The sequence below is a fragment of the Haliotis rubra genome, unplaced genomic scaffold, assembly GCF_003918875.1.
Source record: "Haliotis rubra isolate DU_JTF1 unplaced genomic scaffold, ASM391887v1 Scf696, whole genome shotgun sequence".
Lineage (NCBI taxonomy): Eukaryota > Metazoa > Mollusca > Gastropoda > Lepetellida > Haliotidae > Haliotis > Haliotis rubra.
This window is the reverse complement of record NW_025767408.1, coordinates 63,787-82,656: the sequence shown is the minus strand read 5'-3', so window position 1 is coordinate 82,656 and position 18,870 is coordinate 63,787. Positions and strand designations below refer to the sequence as shown.

The window sequence follows — 18,870 nt, the reverse complement described above, 5'->3', positions numbered from 1 at the left end:
ACCCCTGTTATCTACCTTACTCATACTTGCTTGACAACGATACAAGAATCTGTATCGAAACGTCGCATCTACCGAATAAAGAAGTTGTTTATCCATAAAGTTTGTCTGTATATAACCGATTTCTGCCTGCCGCTGGTACAGCTTCAGGCATTCGAGGGGGACGAGATCCCCCTCAGTCTGGCAACTGTACGACGTAGTCTTCGGCAACATGGACTATTCTCCAACGTTCTATTCTGAAACATAGAATATGGCCAAAAGAGGCCTAAAAGTAAACTCACTCACTTAATCTTCATCAGTGTTCTAGTCATTTTATTTTTCACACCAGTTGGTAGTCTCCTCATGTTCTGTTTCATATTTGCTTCCCGCAAAGACCTGCGTTAAAATTGGCCTTCAGTAACCCATACTTGTCATAACAGGCGACCAATGGGATCGAGTGGTCAGGCTCGCTGACTTGGTTGATGCATGTCATATCCAAATTGCATAGATCGATGCTCTTGATGTCAATCACTGGGTTGTCTTGACTAGACTTGATTTTTTTATATGACGCCGGCCTGATTATTTACAGACCGGTGTTATATAAAAAATAATTATTTGCTAACCTTTTATCATATGTCGATACTTTGATCCCATCACTGCCGCCAATGTAAGGTTATTGAAATCACAACACAAGAGCTAATTCATATGTGACTGGTTTACATATCAAAGGCATTTACATTGCATCGATAAAACCTAAATATTAATCACAGAATAACAATATACCTGCAATGAAGAATTGTTCAACCTTCCATGGTAAAAACATTGAATGTAGGGACATGGCAAATGCCCAAGTCTCCAACAAATTTGATAGAGGCAATAGGTCATATGTCCAACGTCATCAGAGTGTATGTATCCATCTGTCTGTATACAGGCTATTGAGCTACTGAACAAAGGAATAGGGGTAAGGTAATTTGTAAAAAAAATTGTATGTCAGGTTTAATTGTGTTAAGATGACCAAGTACCATATGTTACGAAGCTCCTGGAAAAATAAACAGGAAAAATATAAATACTAAAAACCCTAAATATTAAAAGGCACCTGTTGACAACTTGATCAATGTGTGTGCAAAAATTTGGATAAAGGCCTTCTCATTGATACTCTATGTAAACATTGTGGGTAAGTCATCCACGTAGGCAACACCTGTATTCCTCTTCTCGCCGATCCGTATCTGTTTCTGTTGAGCTGAAACAAAACCTCATATTGCTTAAAATGAGCATCAGTGTACCGGAAAATGAGTTACCCCGATCCATATTGTGCAAAGAAGGACCACTAGACAGTACTATCTGGACAACATACCAAAACCTTTTGTTGTCCCATTTGCAAGGCATACTAGTATGGGTCCACATTATATCTTCCAGGGCCTAGATTTTCGAAGCTCTCTTAGCGCTAAGATAGTCGTAAGTGCCATACTTTAACATTAACTTACGACTATCTTAGTGCTAAGAGAGCTTCGAAAATCTAGACCCAGAATGCAAATGTCAATGGCCACTGAGCCTTAAGACTCTGTGAAAACTATGAACTATCTGTGGACTTACATCGAGAACTCTCAGTATCACATCCCCAACCTCCGTATGCCAGAGCAACAATGAAACTTCACCAGAACCCTGTCAAAACTCGCCTCCTGATCTGTTCCTGTGACACCGTCTTCTATAATACTGCTCAACACCTCACCCGAGTGCTTGTCCCATTAGGTACATGTGCTAAATCATTGTCACAACACGAGATGAATAACATAAGGCAAAACCGTAACTTAGGTAATTTATTACAAAATTATGCCAAAAGGAAATAAAATAAGAATCCCCAAATCCCCTCTTCCGAATGCTCACTGATGCAACATCGACAATCACACCACAACACAGACACGCCACCAATCCACATTCCTGCCCCAACACATACGCTAGGTACACAATCCGCCACATTGTAACTATCGAAAGTCCGTTAGTGACTGAATTTTGCAAGAAACTGAAATATCGGACACTGGTCCCATCATCAGTGATGATTTTGTAGACCTGTTCACTAACGTACCACGAGATGAAGCCTCCCTTGCCTTGCGACTCCACAACCTTGATGAACCCCCTACAAACCAGCCTCACCATTACCTCCTTAATCAGCCTTATCTCTGCCTGCAATGATTCAACCTACTTCACCTGGGGTGAAGACATCTTTGAACAAACACATGGACTGCCCATGGGTTCGCCACTCTCGCCTGTCCTCAGTGAAATATACCTGACTGACCTTGCCCTTCTCACTTCACTGGTGAAGCCCATGTGTTGGCATCGTAAAGTTGACGACACGTTTGTCATCCTCCACCAAAGCCAAGATCCAGATCATCTACTACAACATCCTAACAACCAATACCACCGCATCAAATTTACCATGGAACCAAAACCAACAACAAATTGCCCTTCCTAGACGTCCTTGTGTCCCGCACCCCTACAACACACTCCAGACCACAGTTTACCGCAAGCCATGCACACCAACCAATATGTGGACTACCAGTCCAACCATCCACCACAGGTGAAGACTGGCATAATATCTACACTCACCAGGAGAGCAAAGAACATCTGTTCTACTTATCTTCAAGAGGAACTAAATCATCTCAAAGAAGCGTTTGTTGACCTCAATGACCATCCACCACAGTTAGTCCACAGGACAATTGTTTCTACCCTCTCACCATCAACTAAGCTACCTAGGGTGTGGGGGGTTCAGGATCTGGATGACAAACTAAGTCTCGATTGGTGTCAGATATTATAGTCCAGTCAATTTATGAGAATACCCACCACAAATTGCAACAGAAATTATTTCAACTGTTTTAAGACCCTGAAGCATTCCTTTATAATATATACAAAGTCTAGGAAAATCTCAGTGGTGGAACAAGGTCAAATTCGACCCTCAAGGTCTCAGGGGGGACATCTTCGCTTTCGAAATCTTCGAATATAAATGCAATTTTTTTTGTAATCTACTCAATTGTGTCATGTTATATATCAAATTAAAGCTCAGATTACAGGCTTTTCAGAAATATATGGTTTAAAATGGATTAGTCTCATCATATTGTTCTTTTTTTAAAAAAAACATTCCGAAAAACAAGAAAATCGTATCCGGACATCCACATGTATATGTATGCTACGCTTATGCCAAAAATTTCATTTTTCAATTGTGTGACAATTTTTAACACGAAGAAATAGTGTGATGAATATGAATCAACCAATAGTCATTCCAAATAATAATGAAATAGAATGAACGATCAATGTTTTACATCAACACATCTTCATCAAGTACAATGATAGGATCCTTTTGCCATCTGCTTTCCATCCCCAGTCTGTCACAAAGTGGATGAACAATGTCACACCAAATGACAATGATAATTTCCAGTGAGCCTTCACCAAGTGTTTTTAAGAACGTCGTCCTGAGGCTTGGATGAATTCACACACAGATAAGCTTTTTTGGATGCGATGGAAACATCATGTCTGGATCGGGTCTGTTTGAACTTCTGGTATATGCCAGTAGCACAGTTAGGAACATACTAACAGGGAAAGCTGTTGCCAGAGCTATTCGAGCTCACTTTCTTGTAGACACAGCTCTCAATGGTCTGTTGGTATCAAGAACTTTTAATGTGAGCCTTCCTTGCTTCCGTAAACCTTCTGATGAAGCCGACTACCCTTCACTGATGATGAGGATCTCAACATGCGACAGTGCTGTAAAATGAGCTGATGAGTGAATCCTTGACTGTTTGGGAAGTATCTTCTTCAAACACATTAGAAAGCATTCACCGTCGTGTTAACCAAGAAAAAGATGCGCTTAGCAATATGAGGACAGCAAAACTTTGGATCCAGTACATGAACATGGTGGATATCTTGCGGATTTTCATTAAAGCCGAAAGACAAGGAAATTGGAAGATGCACCTAAAGTCTATTGCTGAGATGTTGCCATTATTTGCAACAGCTGGTCATAACTTGTACACCAAAGCAGTTCGGTTGTACCTTCAGATGATGACCTGTAACATATGTTATATTTGGGATTACACTTTCTTTGTAAAGTAAAGCTTCCACAAAAATGAAAGTCGGACAACTGGTAGTTTAGACTTCAGACTTTGTGTACCCCTCTGATAAGTGTTAATTGGCACGGATCCCACGTCCGAAAGCTATGTAATACACAATGCCATTTAGAAAGCGGTCAAATGTAACATGTTATATTTGGGATTACACTTTCTTTTGTAGAAGCCACGGTGGCTGAGCGGTCTGGGCGTCTGACTTTGTGTGCTGGCAATTAGGTGCCTGACTCTGAGGGTGTGGGTTCGAATCCCGGATGGGACTCAACCCAACAAAAGTACTAGAATCTGTACTTTACAAATATATGTTACATTGGGGCACATTCTAAATGGCATTGTGTATTTCATAGATGATGACCTCCCTGCAAGACACACATCCCAATACCTTTGAACACCTCAACTCAGGTCATCATGTTATCCGCCGCTCCAATTGTTATTGGGGAGGATTTCCAACAGATCTTGTTTATTGAACAGGTGCCCATGCGGAACATGAAAACAAATGGGGGACTTACAAGGGGGCAGGCATGTCTGAAACGCAGAAGCTTGTGTCAATGCCATCATGCATGGAAGTCAGCAATGCCATGAGTGATCTTACAAGTAGTGGAAACAGAAACTCTGAACTACACATGGACATGTCTAATGCAAGACAGGAGAGAGACAAGAATGATGCCATGAAACTTCTCCATTTCCTTCATGACAGAGGCCCTTTCAAACAAGGTCCTGACCTCAGAAACACTGCAAATGGAGTTGTCGCAAGTGAAACTGTGAATGCAGATGATGCATGTTGAGTTTGGTAGCTCTTTTGTGGACACTATGACAAGCACTGGCGACTTCAAATTCAAAAGGAAAGATCAAGCTGTACAAATGAACGAGAAACCTGTTACACCACAAGATGAAGAAATTTGCAACATTGATCCAGTTTTATTGTTTCAAAGGTTTCTGATTGCCGATAGCCAGTCAACACACTACCTTCAATCTTTGCTAAAGTTTGAACTTTGCAGTTATCCACCTGCACTGTTTGATTCTCCCTCTTTCCTGAAGGAAGCAAGCAAACCTGCCCTGACTTCATTCATATCACAAATTGGATGATGGTGTTTCCCGTGGTCCAGCTTCTGATGCTCTGTATGTATCTCGATGGCGGGGCTTTGCTGCATACTCTACCTTGGCCACGTACTGCACATATGTCAAAAGACACTATGACAGAGATACTGTTATGTTGAATGGATACTCAAGTTCATGGACAAAGTATGCAACACAAATGAGACGGACTGGTGGACTTAAATTTGGTTAAATTTCATGAGAGTATGATCTTACAATCAAAGAAAGAGACATTCCAGGCCAATGTTCAGAACAAACAACGGTTCATCATCATGATGTGTTCCTATCTATAAGCTGAAGGATGTGACACAGTTCAAGCCACTGGTGATTCTGATGTTGTGATATTTCAAACAGCAGTTACACTGGCATGCCAGTCATAAACAGTTCTCATAGGGGACGACACCGATCTGCTGGTGACACAAATCTGGAATCGCATGATATCTTCTTGCAGTCAACACCCAAGAAAAGTTCTTTGAAAAGAACTCCATTTTGGAACATCAGTGACACCAAGAAGAAGCATGAAGCATTGTTGTTCATACATCCTGTCTTAAGCTGTGGTACGACATCAATATGGAATATGAACAGCAAAACAAATCATTCAAACTGGAGGGAGGCCATGGTTTGTCTCCTGTATGGAGAAACAGGTGGAAGTCTGAACTTACTCACAGACGTTTTTGTGACAAAATGGCCTCAAGCCAGATGCATGTTTATCCTAAGAATCGTCCGCCAACCTCAACAGCAGTCTAGTGTCACAGTCGCCGGGCTTACTTTCAGATTCAAGAGTTGAAAGGAAATGACCATCTGCTTAGTTTGACAGATTAAGGATGGAAAAGAGATGGCAAAAAGATCCTAACCTTGAAGATCTTCCCCCAGCTCCAAAGGAACTGTTGACAATTATCACATGCAACTGTAAAACAAATATTTGCAATTCTAAAAGATGCACAGGTAAGAGACATGGATTGAGATGCACTCACTTGTGCAGTGTGTCCCGTGGTTGTGCATGTCTGAGTGCTCAAAGGCTTGACCTCAGTGATGCATGATGCAATCAGAGAACTGTTGTAAAATAATCTGGAAAAGGACGTTGCCATTCTGTGAAACAAGATTAGCTAATGAATGCAGGTAATTCTTAATGAAATACCATTTATGAAGTTGAGTAATAGACAACTCTTTTACATAAGTTTCAATCGACAAAATGACTTGTTTTTCATCATTGTACTTGATGAAAATGTGGCGATATAAAACATTGATCGTTCATTCTATTTCATTATTATTTGGAATGACTATTGGTTGATACATATTCATCACAATATTTCTTCATGTTAAAAATTGTCACACAATTGAAAAATGAAATTTTTGGCATAATCGTAGCATGTGATGTCCGGATACGATTTTCATATTCTTCGGAATGTTTTTTTTAAACATACAACAATATAATGAGACTAATCCTTATTAAACCATATATTTCTGAAAAGTCTGTAATCTGAGCTTTAATTTGATATATAACATGACACAACTGAGTAGATCACAAAAAAGTTTGCATTTCCATCTAAGATTTCGAAAGTGAAGATGACCCCTATGACCTTGAGGGTTGAATTTGACCTTGTTGCACCACTGAGATTTTCCTAGACTTTTTATATGTTATAAAGGAATGCTTCAGGGTCTTAAAACAGTTGAAATAATTTCTGTTGCAATTTGTGGTGGGTTAGGTCAGAATCTAACCAGGATGACTGGACTATTACTCCAATAAATTTCTGCACTCTCTTGGGTTGAAGCTCTGACTTTTCCAGATGAACAGGCAACTCCAAAGTCCAAACGAAAGACAGCAGGTATTGAGAATCTTCTAAACAGAACCCTGAACTGAAAGACTTTTCCATTGACAGCAAAGCGTAGCTATCTCTGAAAGGCTGGATGGATCTGAATGTGTAGTTACACATCTTGCAGGTCTATGGAGATCATAGAGTCCCTCACAGAGATTTTTTGTCAGAGGTTCCATATGGACGAAGTCCAACAACTGGTTTCTTCAGAATCCTTGGGGACCAGGCATACCAGAAAGAATGACCCTGGTCCGGACTCCAAAGGAACCAACTTGTCCAGCTTTCTTGTCCAAGAGCTTGTCTGTGGCTGTCATCGCCGCACAAAGCATCGACCCCAGAGTTGATACCCATGTCCTACCAAGTGTGTCACCAAGAGGGTCTTCTTGACAAATTGTAGGTGATAAGTTGATAAACGACCGCTCACTGGACACTGAGACACCTTCATATGAAATACATCTTATTAACATGGTTGTTGTCTATAGCCAAACTCAAGGTCTGTGCTACAAATGTTTTGAAACTCCCTGGAGAGTCAAGAAGATTTAGGCCTGAGCTTTCCATCCTTTTTGGCTTCAAACGCCTTCCTATATCCCTTGGAAATAGAATTAAGCTTGTTTCTGCTGTAATATCGGAGATAAACTTCTTCAATGGACTTACTCAGTTGAATTCTGAGTTGCAGTAGGGGAGGTTGATGTTACAGCCCTGTGGAACTTCTCGTCTTCCTCTGATTGACGGCCTTTTATATTGCCACTGATATGGCAATGTCCCCCGTCACATACAAGATGCCTGAAATGACTGGTGTCTGCATAATTACCCAATGTAAGCTGCCGACATACTTGAAAACATTGGGTGCAATGTTTTATGAAATATCGCCTTTAAAAAGCGGTCAAAGTATAAACTGGTGTCTGTGTAATACCCCAATGTAAACTGTCACCAAATTGTAAGACATTGGGTACAACAGTCCATGAGATGCTGTGTTAACAAGATTTTAAAGTGTGCAAAGTGTCGTGGTGACCTTGAAACTAAGGTCAAGGTCACCAAAATAAACTGGTGTCTGCGTAATAATCCCCCCTATGTAGGCACTCACCAAATTTGAAGACACTGGGTACAACAGTGCATGAAATATCACGTTATCAACAGTTTGAAAAGTGGTCAATGTCGTGGTGACCTTGAAAGTAAGGTCAAGGTCACCCAAATCGACTATTGTCTGCATAATCCCCTAATGTAGGCTGTCACCAAATTTGAAGACATTGGGTACAACAGTTCATGAGATATCACGCTAACAAGAGTTTGAAAAGTGGTCAAAGTGTTGTGGTGACCTTTCTCTATGGCATGCTCAGCTGCTACATAGATTGTCGCGACCCCATTCCTATCTTCTGCATTTACATTTGCAGCTTTGAGCATGCAGTGGGCAAGGATAAATGAGCAGTATAAATGGACTGTCTTTATTATTATGTTTTCAGATTAAGATGAAAAATGCAGCAGAGAGGGTTTGGGTGATCCTGGAACAGTCAGGCTGGTCAGACTCATCATCAGCTCAGGGCCCTCACCCCCTCTACACGCAGCTCAGACAGCGAGTGGAACTTCTCCCAGGAAACACTGCCTAGTCGAACCCACAAAGAACTTTCCGAAGAATATGTAGACTCCCAAACACTGCAGCCTTCTGCATTACCCAGAGTGTCAGAAGGGCTGTGCTCCAAGTGGAGAAACTGGGCACTCTCCTCATCTGCACCAAGAGATCAGGAGGTACCAAACCAAGGGCACCAACAACAACTGGGAGCCTGACGACAGTGTACTTGGGATGCAAGCGAGACATTTTAAAGGTGAGTTTCGCATATTTAGCATTCTTTTCCTGAATCTTGTAAATCATGTTGCTGTCAAAAGGGACAGAACATTCAATGATATAAATAAATACATTGGCTTTATTATAATTATTGTTTCCCTATGAGATACTCAACAGTTTCATGTCTCATTCATACCTCTTGCATTAACCCTGGCACATTTCTCTTCGAGATAAACAGCAGTTTCATGTTTGGCAAGCTGAACTGCTACAAGAAGTGGTGTGACTCTTCTGCATTAATAGTAATAGTAATATTATTAGTCTGCTTATATGGCACTCATATCCAGTTACATTGCCTGCTCACGATGCTATGTACATTACTATCCACGGTCATAGGACACTATCACACTTTCCGATACTTTTTCAACACCCTGGGGAGCATACAGCCATGCTGTCTGTTAGACACAATAAACTAAACGGACATTAACATTCACATAATTCTCTGTGAGATACTGAACAGTTTCATGTTTGGCATGCTGAACTCCTACATGAAGTGGTTTGACTCCATTGTTATCTCTTCAATTAACATTCCCACCTTTCTAAATGAGATACTCAACAGTTTCATGTTTAGCATGCCTATTGGCTACATGAAGTTGTGCGACTCCTTTCATGTCTCCTGCATTAACATTCGCACCTTTCACAATTGATGATTAACAGTTTCATGTTTGGCATGCTGAACTGCTACATGAAGCGGAGTGACTCCTTTCACATCGTTTGCATTAACACTGGCACCTCTCTCCATAAGATACTCAACAGTTTCATGTTTGGCATGCTCAGTTGCTACATGAAGTGGTGTGACTCCTTTCATATCTTTTGCATTCGGGGCGGTGGGGTAGCCTAATGGTTAAAGCGTTGGCTCGTCACGCCGAAGACCCAGGTTCGAATCCCCACATGGGCACAATGTGTGAAGCCCATTTCTGGTGTCCCCGCCGTGATGTTGCTGGAATATTGCTAAAAGCGGTGTAAAACCAAACTCAGTCAGTCAGTCTTTTGCATTCACACTGGCACCTTTCCCTACGAGATACTCAACAGTTTCATGTTTGGCATGCTGAACTGCTACATGAAGTGGTGTGACTCCTTTCCTATCTTCTGCATTAACACGGGCACCTTTCTCCATAAGATACTCAACAGTTTCCTGTTTGGCATGCTCAGTAGCTACATGAAGTGGTGTGACCTTTCATATCTTCTGCATTAACATTTGTACCTTTCTCAATGAGAAACTGAACAGATTCATGTTTGGCATGCTGAACTGCTACATGAAGTGGTGTGACTCCTTTCATATCTGTTGCATTAACGCTGGCACCTTTCTCAATAAGATACTCAACAGTTTCATGTTTGGCATGCTGAACTGCTACATGAAGTGGAGTGACTCCTTTCCTATTTTCTGCATTAACATTCGTACCTTTCTCCATGAGGTACTCAACAGTTTCATGTTTGGCATGCTGAACTGCTACATGAAGTGGTGTGACTCCATACATATCTATTGCATTAACACTGGCACCTTTCTCCATGAGATACTGAACAGTTTCATGTTTGGCATGCTGAACTGCTACATGAAGTGGTGTGACTCCATATCTGTTGCATTAACGCTCTTTCTGCATTAACAACTGGCACCTTTCCTATTTTCTGCATTAACATGAGATACTCAACAGTTTCATGTTTGGCATGCTGAACTGCTACATGAAGTGGTGTGACTCCATACATATCTATTGCATTAACACTGGCACCTTTCTCCATGAGATACTGAACAGTTTCATGTTTGGCATGCTGAACTGCTACATGAAGTGGTGTGACTCCATACATATCTATTGCATTAACATTGGCACCTTTCTCCATGAGATACTGAACAGTTTCATGTTTGGCATGCTGAACTGCTACATGAAGTAGTGTTGACATGCCCCATCTTCGATAATAATAGTAATATTTACAATTCTCTGTGAACCGTTCACCTGCTACATTAAGTGGTGTTGTCATGACCCATCTTCTATAATGATAATCTATGAGGTACTCAACAGTTTCATGTTTGGCATGCTGAACTGCTACATGAAGCGGAGTGACTCCTTTCCTATCTTTGGCATTTACACTCGCACCTCTCTCCATAAGATACTCAACAGTTTCATGTTTGGCATGCTGAACTGCTACATGAAGTGGTGTGACTCCTTTCATATCTTTTGCATTAACACTGGCACCTTTCTCTATGAGATACTCAACAGTTTCATGTTTGGCATGCTGAACTGCTACATGAAGTGGTGTGACTCCTTTCATATCTGTTGCATTAACACTGGCACCTTTCTCTATGAGATACTCAACAGTTTCATGTTTGGCATGCTGAACTGCTACATGAAGTGGTGTGACTGGTTTCATATATTTTGCATCACCAATGGCACCTTTCTCTATTAGATACTCAACAGTTTCATGTTTGGCATGCTGAACTGCTACATGAAGTGGCTTGACTCCATTCTTGTCTTTTGCATTAACATTCGTACCTTTCTCTATGAGATACTCAACAGTTTCATGTTTGGCATGCTGAACTGCCACATGAAGTGGTGTGACTCCATTCTTGTCTTTTGCATTAACATTCGCACCTTTCTCTATGAGATACTTAGCAGTTTCATGTTCAGCACATGTCCTTTGTACATTAAACGTGTCGACTGTACCCTCCTTCAGTTCATCAAGAAGAAAGGGCCATTTATCCAAGAATAATCCCAGAATATCCACCCGATCTAACCAAATGATAAGTTCAATGGGACTTAAATTTTCATATTTGTGGCTGAAGGAATAACCAATATGTTGGAGGATGTCAATGATGTCAAACCATTTCTGCATGAATACAGGATTGCCAAGATGATTCTGTAGGTTGCACTCTGTACATATTTCACAGAGGCCAAGAATGGTAGCATGTATTGGGTGATCTCCATGATGACTATTATACTTCTGTCCAAAATATTCAACACAAGAGATGTTCCCCGCCTTACAGGCCAACATAAGAGGTGTCATTCCTGACACTGTGGCAGTAGACACATGTTCAGGTTCAAGGAGGAGATGAAGTTTTTCTTTAGTTTTTATGTCTGACTGAGCAGCAAAGTGGAGTGGAAGCCATCCTTCTGAATTCTTTAGTGATTTGTCTACATTGAGTTGTAACAGATATACCACCATCTCTGCTGTGCCTATGTGAGCTGCAAGGTGCAGTGGTGTGTCTCCTCTGCTTGTTGTACATGCAATGTTTCCACCATATCCATGAATCATTGACAGAGGATGGGTTTCTCTACAACCTGCTGCCAAAAGTACCAATTCATCTGTGGAACAGCTTATACCAAGACTGCAAAAGATTGGAAACAATTCTAAAAATGCATCTTTCTTCATCCACCCGAAAGTCTTCAAATATAATAGGGGTGTCACATTATGAAACAGTAGTAAGAGGCATTTGGACAGCTGCACAAGCAGTTCTCTAGCTTTGTCACTATCAGCGTTACACATTAAGAGGGCCAGTTTCTCTAAAGTTTCCCTTTTATTCTTTTCTAACAGCAATGCCACCAGTGGCCACTTGAAAATGTTCATGATGGATGCATCAAATGTGTCCAGGATGTGATCAAAAGCAGTGTTGTCTGCAGTCTCAGAAGCACATGCTGCAATAATGCAGGCTTCAGATATACAAGTCTTTCTCTTTAACATTTCTTGAATCAGTTCTGAATTTCCCCTATAGATAGCACTGGCCAATACATCTTGTCTTGTTTCCGTCAACGCCACCTCTGATAAACAGTTCTCAGCTGCTGCCATCAGATCCATTACTATCAGGTTGCAGCCATTGAGTGCAAAATAACACAAAACAGAAGTAAACCTCAGGACCAAGATATCTTCAATATGTAAAGTCGGAATGTCCTCTGTAATACCAACAGCCAAAGCTGAAAGTCTTTCCACTGTTTGCTTACTGAAAAAAACTTTTGTGAAGATTTTTTTGGTGCAGTTCTGAAACCTTACAATTTTCATTTTGTCTTCAACTTTCCAGAAACTATGTGTAAGAAATTCACAAAATTCAGGATCCTGAAAAGCTGGATGTGTAATGATTAGTTCCTGGTTTGTGGACAACAATTCTTGTGTGAGTCTCTCAGAGAGAATATCAAACCTATTTCTGGGGATTAATATGATATGGTCAGATTCTGATGTTGGTGATGTTCTTACATATTCCAGTAAAACACTAAGGGTGCAGAACTTGAGCCCAGTTGTGAGGTTCTCTTTGCAGACTTGAATGGAAATGACATCCATTACTGATTGATGTACAAACCTGTAGCTTTCTTTGTTTTCTACAAAGGTAAGATACATTGGGCACATCGTCTTGGCTTTACTCTCTAACTGATGAATGTCACAATTTCTGAAACTGAGCAGCCTCTCGATGAGGTCGCGGTCTTCTTTTGATCGGTCAAATGGATCAAAAAAGCTCCTGTGTAGTTCCCCTCCTTTCAGAAATAGCAACAACAGCACCATATAACCTACTGGATCAGCATCTGACAGGCTTCTTATATTCTCTGATAAACACTTCAGTGGCTTAGAGAAAAGAGTTGAAGCCTTGAGATGGAGTGATTTATCTTTAGCAAAGACAGAGCAGCATTGGGGGAATCCTATCAGGTCAGTGCTTTGGACAATCCTTTGTTTCTCAATAATGTCAATGCAGGTGTCAGTTCCAAACAGTTTCAAATGACCTTCAAGAATAGCTAATCTTTCTGGTGCTTGGTTTTCCTCAATGACTGAGAAATCAACATTTGCACACTTCTTAAGAAAAATACTTTTACCAACACATGCTGACAATATATTTGAACGGCTTGTTATCATCAGTTTGACAATTCCATTCTCTATTCCAGACATCATCATAGGGAATTTCTTGTCCCATCTGTCCACCAGATCCTGAACCAGATTAGTTTTTCCAAAGGCATCATCTATCAAAACAACAAACTTTTGTTGGACTTTCCTTTCATTAAATTTCACTGGAATATAGTCCCACTGACCGGGGTCGGTCAGTATTACAGGATGACGGGACTCCAGTTCTGAGAAACTCTTTAGTAAGCGCAAACCAGCAGACGTCTTTCCATCACCTGACCTGCCAGTGAGAACAACCACACCTCTTGAGTGAAGAAATTTTTCAGATTGTGTGATGAAGTGTGTCTTCACAAACGGTATCGCTTTCAAATCTCTCAGGCAGAGTTTACTCTGATCTGCAAAAGTACAAGGAAAATAGTGTCACAACATTGAAAGTGCCTGCATTAGTAGGCAATGATTCAAAATACCAACTGACACATCTCCTTGACTCTAAATGCCTTCTGAGATTCATTTGTATTGTACCACACAATTTTGCCTAATTATATTATTATGTCATGATGAAAACATGTCCATTTTCCTGCCTTGCATAAAACCCCAATACTGTGACAAAACATCAACATTAGTTTAACACTGACATATTTCATTCTGCTACACATAATATTTCTTAATATGTATGTTACTCATCAAAATTCTCTTTGTATGTTATCTGGTAATTGATATTTTATTTCTCTGTCCCTGTAAAATTAAGACCAGGCACCTTGGGGACAGAAAAGTTGCCCACGTAGGAAGAGATATCAAGACAATTTTAAAAAACATAAGCAAAGTTTTCAAATGAGTTTCAGAAGCTAATGTTATGCACATTAGAGGCATCAATATCAAGGACTCAGAGTGATTTTTAAATATTGGTCACAGATATCAAAACTAACGTCCATTTATGTTCTATACTAAATCACAAGAAAGGCATGAACATAATGAATAAAACAAGATTATATTTCTTATATGAGAACTTTTCATTCCCTGAGCCAAATATACATATTGCACATTTCTTCAAGTGCATTACTGACAACAAGATTATCATCAGATAGGGCAAAAGAGGTATTTCTTCCTTTCTTCATATCATCATGGTATTTCACTCTGATTAACCTGTAATAATGAAGGATGTTGTTATTAAGTTCAGAGGTGTCAAAGGTGGGGTAGCCTAATGGTTAAAGTGTTTGCTCATCAAGCCAAAGACCCACATTTGATTCCCCACATGGGTACAATGCGTGAAGCCCATTTCTGATGTCCCCCACCGCCAGTGTTATCACAACCCCTAGTGTACAGTACACAATCCTGTGCACTTGAAAGAACCCACAAATTTGTTGGTAAAAAAACAGATGATGGCCACATGAATACTTGCGGGTACAGCAACGTGCAGTAAACTTGGACAAAGTACTGTGACTATATGTTCCAGTCCATCCAACTGTGAATGGGTTACACTATGTTCCCAGCGGCCACAGTAGCCCCATTTCTCCGAAACATTGTGTGCCATGGGATTTTGGCCATTTTTTCCCTCCATGGTCAAGCTATGTTAGGTCCTGCTAAGTTATCTCACGGTATCCGTGATGGGCCTTTTGGAAAAACGGGCTGTTGAGTCCTGGATGCTCAAAAGTGCATTACGGTTTGGCCCGCAGACCACTACAGGTGCCTCCGGCCTCTTGCATTCTGATGGGTTCCCTCACGTTTCTCATGTTTTGATTAAGGTTTTGACATGTTTTGCGCATTCTGTGAAGACTTTCTATAGATGAAACATGGATGTCGCCCAGCTTTGGAGCACGTTTGTGCCCACAGTATAAAAATAGTTTCTTGTGTGACCCAATTAAAGTGCACTTAGTGATTGTGTAGCCTGTAAAACTGTGTGTGTGTGTGTGTGTGTGTGTGTTGTTAATTTCTATATACTCTATGTGGATGAGATTTTGTGTGAATGTGGGGGTAGCTGGGTGGGGTGATGTATGCTAACAATCTTGTTAATCTGCTTGTGAGTGTAAAGTAATGTTACAGTTACGGATGAGGGAAGTTGGGTGAAGGTGTGTGTATGTGAGTGTATGTTTCTATAAAGTAATGTTACAGTTATGGATGAGGGAAGTTGGGTGAAGGTGTGTGTATGTGAGTGTATGTTTCTATAAAGTAATGTTACAGTTATGGATGAGGGAAGTTGGGTGAAGGTGTGTGTATGTGAGTGTATGTTTCTATAAAGTAATGTTACAGTTATGGATGAGGGAAGTTGGGTGAAGGTGTGTGTATGTGAGTGTATGTTTCTATAAAGTAATGTTACGGATGAGGGAAGTTGGGTGAAGGTGTGTGTATGTGAGTGTATGTTTCTATAAAGTAATGTCAGAGTTACGGATGAGGGAAGTTGGGTGAAGGTGTGTGTATGTGAGTGTATGTTTCTATAAAGTAATGTTACAGTTACGGATGAGGGAAGTTGGGTGAAGGTGTGTGTATGTGAGTGTACGTTTCTATAAAGTAATGTTACAGTTACGGATGAGGGAACTTGGGTGAAGGTGTGTATGTGAGTGTATGTTTCTACAAAGTAATGTTACAGTTACGGATGAGGAAAGTTGGGTGAAGGTGTGTGTATGTGAGTGTATGTTTCTATAAAGTAATGTTACAGTTATGGATGAGGGAAGTTGGGTGAAGGTGTGTGTATGTGAGTGTATGTTTCTATAAAGTAATGTTACGGATGAGGGAAGTTGGGTGAAGGTGTGTGTATGTGAGTGTATGTTTCTATAAAGTAATGTTACAGTTACGGATGAGGGAAGTTGGGTGAAGGTGTGTGTATGTGAGTGTATGTTTCTACAAAGTAATGTTACAGTTACGGATGAGGAAAGTTGGGTGAAGGTGTGTGTATGTGAGTGTATGTTTCTATAAAGTAATGTTACAGTTATGGATGAGGAAGTTGGGTGAAGGTGTGTGTATGTGAGTGTATGTTTCTATAAAGTAATGTTACGGATGAGGGAAGTTGGGTGAAGGTGTGTATGTGAGTGTATGTTTCTATAAAGTAATGTCACAGTTACGGATGAGGGAAGTTGGGTGAAGGTGTGTGTATGTGAGTGTATGTTTCTATAAAGTAATGTTACAGTTACGGATGAGGGAAGTTAAGGTGAAGGTGTGTGTATGTGAGTGTATGTTTCTATAAAGTAATGTTACAGTTATGGATGAGGGAAGCTGGGTGAAGGTGTGTGTATGAGTGTATGTTTCTATAAAGTAATGTTACGGATGAGGGAAGAGGGAAGGTGAAAGGTGTGTGTATGTGAGTGTATGTTTCTATAAAGTAATGTCAGAGTTATGGATGAGGGAAGTTGGGTGAAGGTGTGTGTATGTGAGTGTATGTTTCTATAAAGTAAAGTTACAGTTATGGATGAGGGAAGTTGGGTGAAGGTGTGTGTATGTGAGTGTATGTTTCTATAAAGTAATGTTACAGTTACGGAGGAGGGAAGTTGGGTGAAGATGTGTGTATGTGAGTGTATGTTTCTATAAAGTGAGCGATATATGTGGTCTAGCGGGTGGAAGGGTGTGGGCAGTACTGTATGAGGCGGATGAAACATTGTCTATTTTCCCTTATGTGTGCATGTTTGTGGATGGTGAATGCAAGAGTGGATATTTGTTTGTTGTCTGTGAGCTTTAGATTTGATTATGCTAGTTGTTATGATGTGAAAGGTTCCCCATTATGCTCAATTTTTAATATATATTTTTTTCATGGTTTGTGATGTCATAGATTTAAATGTTTTTAACGTCTCTCATAGCCATTATGGTGGCTTATACATTGCAATTGGTCATATATCATATTTTAGACTCTGCAAATGTATTTGGTGAATCAAAATGAACAATCTCTCTCTCTCTCTCTCCCTGCCCCCTTCTCTCTCCATCGAGTCCTGCCGGGCCTGCAGTTTATACTCCCTCCCAGACCACCTGCACCGAATCAGACCATAGTAGAACACAGCATGCCGTATCTCGCCGGTCCTGTAAACCGTCACACGCCTGGATGTGTCGTGATAGAACAGGAAAAATAGGCTACCAGACACCCAAGCTTGCCGTGAAATCCAGTAAAAAACGGGCAGCAAGGGTGAAACAACCATGACAAAACGTGGCCGAACGTGACAAAACTTGAAAGGACCGTGAGATGCCGGGGAATACACATGCCTCCTGTCCCACTACAGACCCACTATGTACCGACTACAAGTTTTCTTACGGTCTATTACATGCTGTCACATTTCCCCCGTTTTACTACAGCGTACGTTTCTCATTAGTACCGGGACTGCCGTGGCAAATTTTTTAACAGTTTAAAAATCTGGCATGGCATCCACGGCAATCACGGACTGTCACGTTTGCTCATTCAGTCCCCTCGCATTGTCCCACGTCCACCCTGTTTTGTTCCCGTTTCACAACGTTTCGGCGCAAACAGGGCTGCGTTGCTGCCGGGAACATAGAGTAACCTATCATAAGGATGGGAAAGCCACATTAACTCAGTAAACCTGGTGGGTGAAGAGTTATGTGATCCCCAGGGAGTTGAGATTGATAATAAGCTGTTTGAGATTGACATCCAATGATCAAGGGAAAAACAAAGCACCTTTGAACAGCTGAGCTGGATATTGCCTCTATACAAATATTATCATAATAATAATGATAATATTGCTGAGAAATTTCGTAAAACCATACTCACTCAGTCACTATAAGGTGAAATGTGAGGGAGGGGTAGTTGAAATATTCTGAGGGGCAGTGGGGTAGGCTAATGGTTAAAGTGTTCACTCATCCGGGTTCGATTCCCCACATGGGTACAATGTGTGAGGCCTATTTTTGGTGTCCCCCACCATGATATTCGATGGAATATTACTAAAAGTGGCGTGAAACCAAAATCACTCACTCAGAATATCAGGGTAACATGACTGAAACCTCTATCAAACCATTTATAATAAAAAATTATCTTTTTAAACATTTACCAATGGTGATGTCTTTGTTATAAAAGATAAACAATTAAACCTGCATTTTCTGTGACACCTAATGAAAGTCAGTTACAATGCCTGTCCATAAATGATTTCACTGATTTCTTTGTTTTCTCATCCAAGATAGCTTCAGAGAATGTAACTGTGAAAACACTTCAGTTATATCAAATTTCACATACAAGAAGTATTTAAATTTTATCGGGTTCTCTACTCAATTTTATCGGGTTTTCTACTCCAAAGAAGTG

At 40.6% G+C, this 18,870-nt stretch overlaps 1 protein-coding gene across 4 annotated transcripts in view; it reads right to left on the bottom strand.

Annotated features, from left to right (window-relative positions):
* Positions 1 to 676: 676 nt before the first annotated feature.
* Positions 677 to 18,870, bottom strand: part of LOC124258520 (skin secretory protein xP2-like) — a 44,649-nt gene continuing 26,455 nt past the window's right edge. Inside the window, exons 5-8 of one of the 4 annotated variants that reach the window (XM_046692593.1) lie at positions 11,120 to 14,038; positions 9,840 to 9,938; positions 9,495 to 9,563; positions 8,896 to 9,297 (exon numbers count right to left, since the gene is read on the bottom strand). In XM_046692593.1, the coding sequence (XP_046548549.1) occupies positions 9,230 to 9,297; positions 9,495 to 9,563; positions 9,840 to 9,938; positions 11,120 to 14,038 (3,155 nt within the window). In that variant the 3' untranslated portion in view covers positions 8,896 to 9,229. Of the gene's footprint in view, positions 1,217 to 8,895; positions 9,298 to 9,494; positions 9,564 to 9,839; positions 9,967 to 10,445; positions 10,468 to 10,649; positions 11,021 to 11,087; positions 14,039 to 18,870 lie in introns of those variants that run through there. The other 3 variants (XM_046692592.1, XM_046692594.1, XM_046692595.1) reach the window with 3 other exon arrangements.